At 39.9% G+C, this 10,630-nt stretch overlaps 1 protein-coding gene across 1 annotated transcript in view; it reads left to right on the top strand.

Annotated features, from left to right (window-relative positions):
- The window catches only part of POU6F2 (POU class 6 homeobox 2), a 30,810-nt gene extending 23,255 nt beyond the window's left edge, over positions 1-7,555 (top strand). Inside the window, exons 4-5 of the mRNA XM_010163212.2 lie at positions 3,222-3,390; positions 6,711-7,555. Coding sequence (XP_010161514.2) covers positions 3,222-3,390; positions 6,711-7,215 — 674 coding nt within the window. The 3' untranslated portion in view covers positions 7,216-7,555. The remainder of the gene's footprint in view (positions 1-3,221; positions 3,391-6,710) is intronic.
- Positions 7,556-10,630: the final 3,075 nt, after the last annotated feature.

Raw genomic sequence — 10,630 nt, 5'->3', positions numbered from 1 at the left:
TTCCCCTAACTATTAAAATCACAGCAAATTTGCACTCACCAACAAACTCATGTGGGATTTTCAGAAGAGCTCAAAAGGGGGGGAGCAGTATTCCCTTCAGTAGGAAAAAAAGGGTTTCAATGCAGAAGGAGAGCCTGTGGATTTTATTTCTTCCACTCTGCTTGTCCACTCTCAGTGTCCACCAGGACATCTGAGGGAATTTTAGATGGCTTCCTTTTTGTTAGGAGATATGTACACATACGCCCTAGAATGGTCCCAGACAACTCTCTCACTTTTCTCCAACACCCAGTAGTTTCATAGACACACCACCATTGTTTTATCAAGCCATAACGTACACTGGGAGCCTTTAAATGCTGTTACTGTAAATCCCAACCACTCAATGAGACTGATAGTCTTTATTTGTGTGTTAGCACCTGTGCTGCCTTCTCTAGGATACCCACTGAATTTAAAAAGAACTGGTTTATTTACAGTCCTCAATAAGCTATTCTTCCTAAAATGTGAAGTGTACTAAACACGTGTTCTGAGAGCTCAGAACTTATTAAAACCAAGTCCCTTGTATATTTGTATATGTTTATATATGTATATGTATTAGTCCACAGAGTCCAGGATTATGTATTGATGGCATTTTAATGGCAATAGAGCAAACCAGACCAGTGCTGTTATAATGATAATGTCTACAGAGTGGTATTCACAAGTACTATTTGAGTTTTATGGAGCTGACAGAAATCAAGGGACTACTTCTATGGATTTCAAAGGGCTCTGAATCACACCTGAAGTAGAAGTGGTTCTGATTTGATACAAATGCTATTTTCCCTAGAGTTCAGGGATAAAAGGCTTCAGTGTTTCGGTCCACCTCTGTTAGTGCTTTGCTCCTCCCAAAGACACTATGTAGGAATGAAGCCTCTTTCTCAACAGATACTCTGACGTATATTACAATGTACTCCCACATTCCTGAAGAGCATTACAGATTTTTTTTTTTCTCTCATCTCAAGGAGAGCTCAGACTAATTGTTCCTTCTTCCAAGCCCCCCAAGCAGGAAAGGACTTTCCATGATTTTCACTGTCGTTGTGAACAGTGCCATACCAGAAGGATCCAGCAGAATTTGGCAGAATTCTTCTATAATCATGTGCAAGCAAATAACCCTTTAGCTTTCTTACCTCCCTTTTTATTCCTAACAGGAGTTGGGGAGGTTGCCAGTTGCCATAGCATTTGCTACTTTGAGTAAGTTCTCTGGGAGCACCTGAATTGTCCTTTGTCACATCCCTAATAGCCTTTGTCAGAGGCCTTAAAGTGAAGGAAGGAAAGAGGTGAGGAAGGTTACCATCTTAGTGCACTTTACTCAAGGGAATCTTTGAGGCCATTATCATTTACGATATTTTGTACATTTATCAGTTGCTCTTCAGAGACCCAAAGGGCAGATAAGCATCCAGCTCCATTCTCTGTCTTTGAAAATCAGACCTGGTATGCTAGATAGGCTGTGTATGGGGTAAGGAGGAAAATGTCACACCTCTAAAGACAATTACTTTACAAACTTGAGTGGCTTCTGTCATAGCACTGACTACTTAAAACCAAATAATACATCTCTTGGCTTTATACTGAATGAGTGTGTGCACGGGTGAGCCAAAGCACAGAACTGACAACAGGAGGGACAATTCCGAGTGTAGAGCGTTGTCAGAACTAGGTTCAGCCCATGTGCATGTCTACCTGTATGCAGAGTTCATGTGGTCCCTTGTTGCATACATGAATATTTTTAAAATACTATTGCTACGTGTGCTGCTTACACTCAAGCCATGAATGGGTACAGGCTAAATTTATATAGCAGAAAAACCTCTTCCCTCTGTCTGTTATTAGACAAAAAGATTTTTTTATAGGGCTTTTCCATCATAAGGGAATTTTACATCAGGTTTATAAACCCCTGAAAACGAAAGCTTTGTTACTATAATGCTGACAAGTCTTTAGCTATGGCAGTAGTAGCAGGAGCCACTCTCATGTAGGGTTCAGAATAGTAATGTAGTGTAGCACCATCCTTGGACAACCGTTTGCGTTTACAAAAATTGATGGGTTATTGTGCTGCAAACTTTTCACCTAAGAAGTCTGAGGAATGAGGTGAAGAACAATAGAGATGTCTCACTGGGAGAATGGCTTCACTACACGCAGGATTGCACAACACTTTGAAATCTTCCACCATCCCAGTCCCATGCTGTCTCCGACTTGGCAAACGCTTTCATTTAGCCAGGGATCAGTAGCTTGGGGGGAAAAAAAAAGTTCCATTCTCCAGCTGTTGTGTCATTTCCCTTGATAAGTCCTAAATTGACCGAGTTATCCAGCACCAAAGGAGCTTTCCTGTGGTAGACATGCTTTATTATGTGCCCTTTCAGGGACAAAGGCTTCTGTGTCAGTAAACTGCTATGGGGAGGAAGGACAGATTTATTCTCACAGCATCATAACATTATCTTCTGAGGGGCTAATGTAAAAGCAAAAAACTGCGGCATTACCATCCAAAACCTAATGGCTGATGTTGCTGCTCCTTGATTATCAACCTGATGGGAGGCAGAATGAAAAGCTTGAAAGGCTGCTTCTCAAAAAAGCGTATTTAAAAGATTATTTTTAAATTAAGGAGTTTTTAAAGGCAGATTTTTCTTTGAGCTTGTTCATTTGCTGGGTTATTTTGGACGTTTGGGTTGGGTATTTTGCAAAAAGGGAAGGAAGGTTTGTGAGTCTCTTTACTTGGCATTAATTTTAGATAAAACAAAGTCTTGATTTCAAATGAAAAACCCAAGCAGTTCGTGTGTATATTTATCCCTCCCAGCAGATTGCAAATAAATATATTAACATCAGCCTTCAGTAGGTAGTAAGAAGAGGAAACGGGAGGGAACTTGTCAACCTGGGAGATATTTTGCAAGGCACAAATGGCAGAGAGGAGCCCAGGTACCACCTCACTCAGAGGCAAGTTGGCCATTTTCAGGAATTCAGCAACAAAGTGTCTTTGAAAATCTTTCACCAGCACCTGGAAACACTGCAGCCTAGGTAGCATTTTAGCAATCTGAACGTGCTTCCTAACACACCTGCCAAGGCAAGCCTGTTTCTGTTTGGGGAAGATTAGAAAGGGAAAAAGGATTTTAAAAAAATAAATTAACATCTTGACAATGAAAGCTGGTGTAAGCCTAACCCGCTCACACGTGATGCAAAGAACTGATGTGATAACAAAAATATTTCAACAGATCCTCAAACAGCCACTGGAGAGGTGGATGGGGTGAATCTGGAAGAAATCCGAGAATTTGCCAAAGCTTTTAAAATCCGGCGCCTGTCCCTTGGCCTGACGCAGACTCAAGTTGGCCAAGCCCTAAGCGCCACGGAAGGCCCAGCCTATAGCCAGTCTGCCATCTGCAGGTAACGAGTTACATCATAAACTCCTCTCCTCTCTTTCTTCTTCAGAGTTATTCAGATTATTGCTAGGAGCATGCTTGTGTTTGAGTCTCATGTCTTTAGAATGTATTATTTAACCTGGGATTTAAATTAGCCAATAATGCTGGTATCTAGCAGGTAAAATATTCTTATCGTGTACCCCTTGCAGTCTTTTTTTTTCCCCTCCTTCTTTTTTAAACAAGTGAGAAACAATGTTCCTGGCATTGAGACTTAATTCAGTCGACGAGCTGGAGACCCTGCTGATGCTGGATAAGCACCAGCTGACCCTCTTCATACTGTGCCATTTTCTACAGATAGGGTTACTGAACAAATATTTCATGGCTGCCTCCCTGCTAAGTTAAAACCTGTATTACTGTGGTTAGCACTTCACATATGGGATGTTAATGATGATTTACCTAGGCAACACTGAAGGGAAAAAATTATCCTTCCTGCTATCTTGCAAACCAACAGCTATTCATCTTTTATCACCCAAATGTTTACTAAAAAAAAAAAAAACAAAACCAAAAAGCAAACAGGCAGCCCATGCATGCAAAGCAGAAGTGGAAATCTGCCCTAATCACAAGAATTGATAATGCAGTCTTGACAGAGTTAAGGTCGTTAGAAGCAGACACCGTATATGCATGTATGTGCGTTACAGTAATCCCATGTTTATGCATGAGGTAACAAACACACTTAGGTAACAGCTTTTTCCTCTTGGGCAATGCCTTATAGTCCTTCTCCATCAGTGAAAGCCAAGAAACCAACTCTAAGCTCATTTAAGTGGATTTTGTTCTTGGTGATCCATGAAATGCTCTGTCTTTTTATCTGCTCTTTATACTTTTAATGTATTCCCCATAGAACGGAAGTGTACTTTTCCTGCAGTTTAAGACGAAGGTTATAAATAACATCAGTATGGGGTAGTGAGCTTGCAGCTCACATTTTGCTCAATGATTTTCCATAAAACCCATTGATTGTTGTTAAATACAAAAAGCTCCATAGGATCCTCTCACTTCTATGGTCTCCCCTACTGTTTTTTCTTATAAGATACCTCCCTGTAGAAAATAACCTTTATTCAGTCTATACAAGGATACTACTGCTGGGAAATTTGTTTCAAGACTTGTATATTGTTACAGCAAACAACATGTACTGCAGCATCAACACTAACAAGCAGTGCCAATGATATGAATGCGATTGCTCCCTGTTGCTAAGGATTAATTTTATTTATTTTTTTTTTCTTCCCTCTGGTCAATTGGTAAAGAATGCCTAAAACTGGTGGAGTTTTTATCAATTTTCCAATTTGTTGTAGCCTTCAGTTGTTGTTTAACAATACTAGATTTTAAAGTGATAAATTGCAGTTTCCTTTGCTTTTGTTCTAGTTTGCTGTCTTCTCATTTCCTCCATCAACCTCTCACCTGAGAAAACCACTGGGGATGGTTTGAATTTTACTAAGAGAAAGAATTCCCCACTAACAAATTATCATGAACACACCAAAGAAATATGAAGTTGGAGCACAGACATGACTAACAAAACCTCAGAATTAGGAGACCTTTTACAGAGGACTCCTTAGAGGAGCAAATTGCTTAGAACATGAGGACTGTGTGCAGAAGCTGGTCACAAACACTTGCAAGGTTATAGTTTTGGGCTTTTTTTACTTCTTTTGACCCCTCCAGATGGATATAAATTTGGATATAATGTGAAAACCTGCTATGAGCATGCGTTTCTTGTTAAGCACCAAGACAAACTGCTTCAGTGGCAGTATGCTGTCCCTCGGAAATAAGTAGGTTTAACTTTTAATGGTAACAAAAGAGGTTCAGCATGAACTCCAGGGAAGGGGCAGTAAGGTAAGCAAGTGGAATGACCAACTCGGAGACAGAAGTAGAGTCTCCCGGTGGCCCGTGCAGATCACATCAGCAATCACACCACCTTGCTGATATGTTCTGCCTGCTAATAACGGCATTTTCTTAACTCAAGACAACGTGTTCTAAAACATACACTTCAGCCTGATAAATCACTGGACACCAAGGAAGGACACCTCGCAGTCAGTACTACACTAGCATCCCAGGCACCAGTTAAACATTCTTTGGAGTGTTATTTACTGAAATTATTACTTGTCGTATAGCTTGTTTGTGAGAAATACTGTTTCTTGCTGGAATATTTTCTGCAGCCACCACATGCTGAATAGAGACACTAAAAATTGTCAACCCCAGTCACCCAGTTGCTTTGCACAAGGGCATTGATTCGGTGGCTCTCATCTCCAGAGCACGTCGTGATTAGTGGTGGCGGTGCTTCAGCACCACGCAATAATTGTTGCCTTTCCACAATGTTAAATACCACAAAATGGGGAAATACAAATGGGTGGCATCAGAGGAGTTGGGTTAAGACATTTTTTAATGGGTGGCAAGAGAGGACGAGCTCGGTAAATGAAAGAAACAAGTATTTATAAGACTTGAAATGTGAACTCAGCTCTTCTGCTTGTTTTTTTTTTTTTGAAAGGATTAAAGCTTTGTGTGGCTGCTTTTCCAGATGTTTTATAAGACTTGTAAAATCTGGTTTGGCAAAAGACTTTTGATGGCAAAATGATATATAGAAGACCTCATTTACAGGAAATGATATCATTCTGGTACAGTTTGCAGAAATCCCACAATAAACCCAGCTTGGTGCCACAGCATATTAGTAGACTATTATGCTGGGTTTCATCTGGAAAACATGAGTCTGTCTTTGCACATTGTGGGGGCAGTCAAGATAATTGCAAAGTGTCCAGCTGTTTCAGCTGAACACCACCGTAGCGATGGGAATCCTTTTCCGACCCAGAAAAGGGATGTAGCGTTAACTTGCAAACAGTGAAAATTACTGAAAAAATGAAAGGAAAGGAAACCTGATATTCAGAGGCTTGTAACTGCCGTTGGTTTGTGTTATTAAACCCGTGGTGTTTGGACAACACGGGATGGGAGGGGAAACAAAAGGATTAATCACAAAGCAGAGATGATCAAGAGCAATTGCCTTTGATGTCATTTCCTGTAATTAGACTTAGCCTTAAGGGTTTTGAAGATCGTCAGAAATATGAAAACGCAACTCATAACCTGTATTATTTAGTGTACTTAGAATTTTGTTGTAGTGCTCGTTTTGTGTTAGCTTTAATATCTAGCTCTATATATATATATAGATATATATTTATAGATATACCTTTCTGATAGTTTTCGTAATCCATTGTAAATTACCTCTGCCAGTCAATTAGTCAGGCAGGCAGGAAGTCCCACCCTGGCAGAGCATCAGTGTAAGACTCTTCTTTCTCAATTTTCCCTCAGACACACCATCCTGAGAAGCCACTTTTTCCTACCACAGGAAGCCCAAGAGAACACTATAGCTAGCAGTCTGACAGCCAAACTGAACCCTGGCCTTTTGTATCCTGCCAGGTTTGAAAAGCTGGACATCACCCCTAAAAGTGCCCAGAAGATAAAGCCGGTGCTTGAGCGGTGGATGGCTGAGGCTGAGGCCCGCCATCGAGCAGGTATGCAGAACCTTACCGAGTTTATCGGAAGCGAACCATCCAAAAAGCGCAAGAGGCGTACCTCATTCACGCCACAAGCCCTTGAGATCTTGAATGCCCACTTTGAGAAGAACACACACCCCTCTGGGCAAGAAATGACAGAGATTGCAGAGAAACTGAACTATGACCGGGAAGTAGTTAGAGTTTGGTTCTGCAATAAGAGGCAAGCGCTGAAGAACACAATTAAACGTTTGAAACAACACGAGCCCGCAACGGCAGTTCCTATGGAGCCTTTAACAGACTCTCTGGAAGAAAACTCCTAAAAACAAAACAAAACCAAACCACACACAAAAAAAAACCCAACCCCTGCACCAACAGAAACGTAACCATTCGAACTCTGAAAATACCTGTTCATCACCCTTGTAAGTAAAAGACTGAGAAAACTACAAGAAGGACAGAACAGTTTATAAATGTCTGTGGGTTTTCCTATTTAAAAAACAAAACAAAACAACTACACGACACTTAGTGTGTGTGTGTGTCGTAGAATTAGTTCCCAAAAAAATAGAAAAAGAAAAAGAAAAAGCCAGTTTTTTTAAATGGACTTAAAGTAAACCAAATAACTGCTTACTTTTTTTCTGTATATTATGAAAATGTGAACACATTTTAAGGAAAAACAAAACAAAAAAAAAAAGAAAAAAAAGAAAAAAAAAAAACTTTTATCTGTTTAAAAGAGAATACAAGCCTGCCACCTGGAGGAGTGACTGTAACCTTTCAGGTATCAAGTGCTGATTCACTATGAAAACTATTAACCAAAGTCAGAAACATGGCATTGCAAACTAGATTGTTGTTAGTCTGCTCTTTTATGAGTGTAAAATTGTGTTACAAATTTTTACATTTGTATTTTGCAAAGAGGAAAACAATAGGATTAATTTCTCTCATCCTTGTGTGTCCAAACAGGTGTTAAAGCCATTCCATGGCCGTCACCTCCTTTTCTTTTCCTTCCTTTTGTTTTCATCAACAGATTTACAATCTCCAAGCGTTTGGGTGCCAAAAAACAATTTATTTTTCTTGTGCTTTGTAGGATCTGGTATTTCTCTTCTAAGGGTATATGTCTTGGTTTGCATTTCTGGTTTTCTTTTTTTTTTCTGATTCTTTTTGCTGCCACCCCCCTTCCAGCTCATTCTCCACCCCTTCCCCAAAGCCACATAATAACCCAGTACTGTTTGAGGATTTCTAAAAAGAAAAGTGACATCTGAACACTTTTATATTGATATGCTGAAATGCAATAGGGGACAAAGAAGGATTAGGATTATGTCTCATGAACTGTCAGCCCACGCTGAACATTGTGCTTATTGTCGACCGTGTAGCTTGGGATTTCTCTGTCCTTTGGCCATGAACCTGGAGAGGTCACCGAAACTCATTTTGTAATATAAACACAAACTGCACACTTGGTTCAGTGCTGCATCTATATTATGGTTCTGTTTGAAGCAATTTCTCTCCAAAGTCCGCTAGCCAAAGAAATTTTTTGAGATTCTGATGAAAACAAACCGACAGGCCGAGAAGTGATGAGGATGTTTTGGTCATTATGTCACTACAGACTGTTTCAGTGGTAGTGCTTTGTTCCTTCTGCCTTTTTTTTTTGATGTCACCCCGATATTGATGCTTTCCCTGTTGACCTCTTCAGTAGGAGGATGTGCTTCTGCAGGTGTTTGCTGTGACTGCTGGCTAGACGAAGCAATCAGGATATAGGGAAACCTATTGAATATCCTTTGGGAATAGTAAGGTGGGTCACCTGCAATATGTTTCAGGTGAATTGATTTTCTTTTAAAGACACCTTATCTCCGTGGCTTCTTTTTAAATTGGACAAGAATCTCTTAAAGTACTGTAGTCATTGGACCTACGAGTATGCCAAGGCTCAAGAGGGAGAGATGTTTCAGGTTCTCTATGGGGTATGGGCTGACCCAGGAAGGTCACCTGTGATTTTCATCTTCTGCTGGGTTTGGGGTTCAGCCCACTATTAGGGTAGAAACTGCATCTTGATCAGGACTTTCCAAAAGATAACGCTGGGGATTTGGTTCAGCTCACTGTACAGGTGGTAGAGTAAAATTCTACTCGTATAACTCCTGATTGCATTCACTGACCTCAGGATGGTTGTGCTGGATTTTTGCTGGTCTACCCAGGATGTTGAAAGAGGTTCCTGAAGTGCTGGAGTCTTCAAATAGCACCTCTCTTAGAGACTTTTCAAGAACTCAAGGCTATATCCAAAATTTAGTGAAAGAAAGGGATTTCCATTGATTTCACTAGGCTTTGAATCTGGCCTTCACTGTTTCTTTAATGGGATTTGCCTTGTTGAATGGGGTATTTGCTGCATGGTTGGTGGAGTTTTAAGACTTCAAAGACCATTATCTGTGCCAGAAACTGCCTCTAAATGTGAGCACTCTCAAAGGTCAGGGTTGGAGAGCGCTGAGGATCCAGTACTCCGCGCTGGGCTCATGTCCAGCAAATGCATTTTAGGCTTTAAGCTTCAGCAGGGTCTGTTTAGGGATATTTTCTGTATTGCTTTTATGAGGAGGAGAGTGAGAATTGTTATTGACTCTTTTCCGACTGTTGATATATAAATATCTGCTGGGGGCAGAAACACCTCAGTAACCACAGGCAAATTGTGAGGGACAAAAAAGATGCTTTACCCAAGCTGAGTATGTGAAGTCAAGAGAGTCTTACAGCAACATCTGCCCCTCTGGGTTTTCTTTTTCCCTCTCTAGATATCTCCATAGATACCTATATCCACAAATACAACTATGTTATCTGTACCAAACAGCCCTAAACAAACAGCCACAATTCAATTTACATACCAATCGGGAGACCACCCAGAAGCCAACAGGGAAGCAGGGAAGAACAGATCACATTTGGAAGTGGATGGTCCTGAGGTCCTACCCATGTCTTCAGTACGCTGCTAATTGTCTAGTCATTAATGCCACAGACAATTACCTGTTCAGCCACCCTTGAGAGCGTACACCCTCCCCTCCACCTCCATCATCAACAGCCTGGGAACAAAACCATCAACCATTCTTTGCCTAAAAACTTAAATTTCCAATTCTCCCAGGGACTGCTCTAAATCTGGTGAAGAAAAATCCCCCAAGAAAAAAAGTTAACTAAACAGCGTCTGAAAGATACTAAATGTTTAAAAATACGCTGGCAGCAGTTACATAAGCTCTCTTCTGTTCCAAAGTACCTATCAGAAGGATATAACTAGGACAGTGAAAAATGTAAAATAAATAAAAATTGCCAGCTTGGAAGGAAAAATGGTGTTCATCCCACAGTCTTAAAACCATTCATGTGCAGTGATTTTTTTTACAGTTTTCTAATTTTGTATTATGTTTTGTAAATTATTTATAAAGTGTTGTAATGCTTCTTATATTAATTTTTTTATAAACAAATTTTTGCTATGAGGCATAAATGGTGCCTGAACAGATTCTTAGAAAGATAAATTATGTGTGAGTCATACATCTTTGGGGGGCCATAAATATTTTGGTTTATTTTGTTACTGGCAACATTTCTGGTTTCCATTTGTAAACAATTTTCATGTATTGATTACATTTGAATACCTTTTAATTTTGCATGTGACTAAAAGATAGATTGCTACCAGCAAATGAAACAAAAGTCTCTTCAGTCATATGTGAAGGTTTAATGGTTTTCCAATTTATTGATCATTGAATTTTTTTAAATATATCTATATAT

Source organism: Antrostomus carolinensis, unplaced genomic scaffold (assembly GCF_000700745.2).
Source record: "Antrostomus carolinensis isolate BGI_N321 unplaced genomic scaffold, ASM70074v2 scaffold29992, whole genome shotgun sequence".
NCBI classification, from domain to species: domain Eukaryota; kingdom Metazoa; phylum Chordata; class Aves; order Caprimulgiformes; family Caprimulgidae; genus Antrostomus; species Antrostomus carolinensis.
Note: the sequence above shows the minus strand (reverse complement) of the source record. Positions and strands in the feature narration are given on the sequence as shown.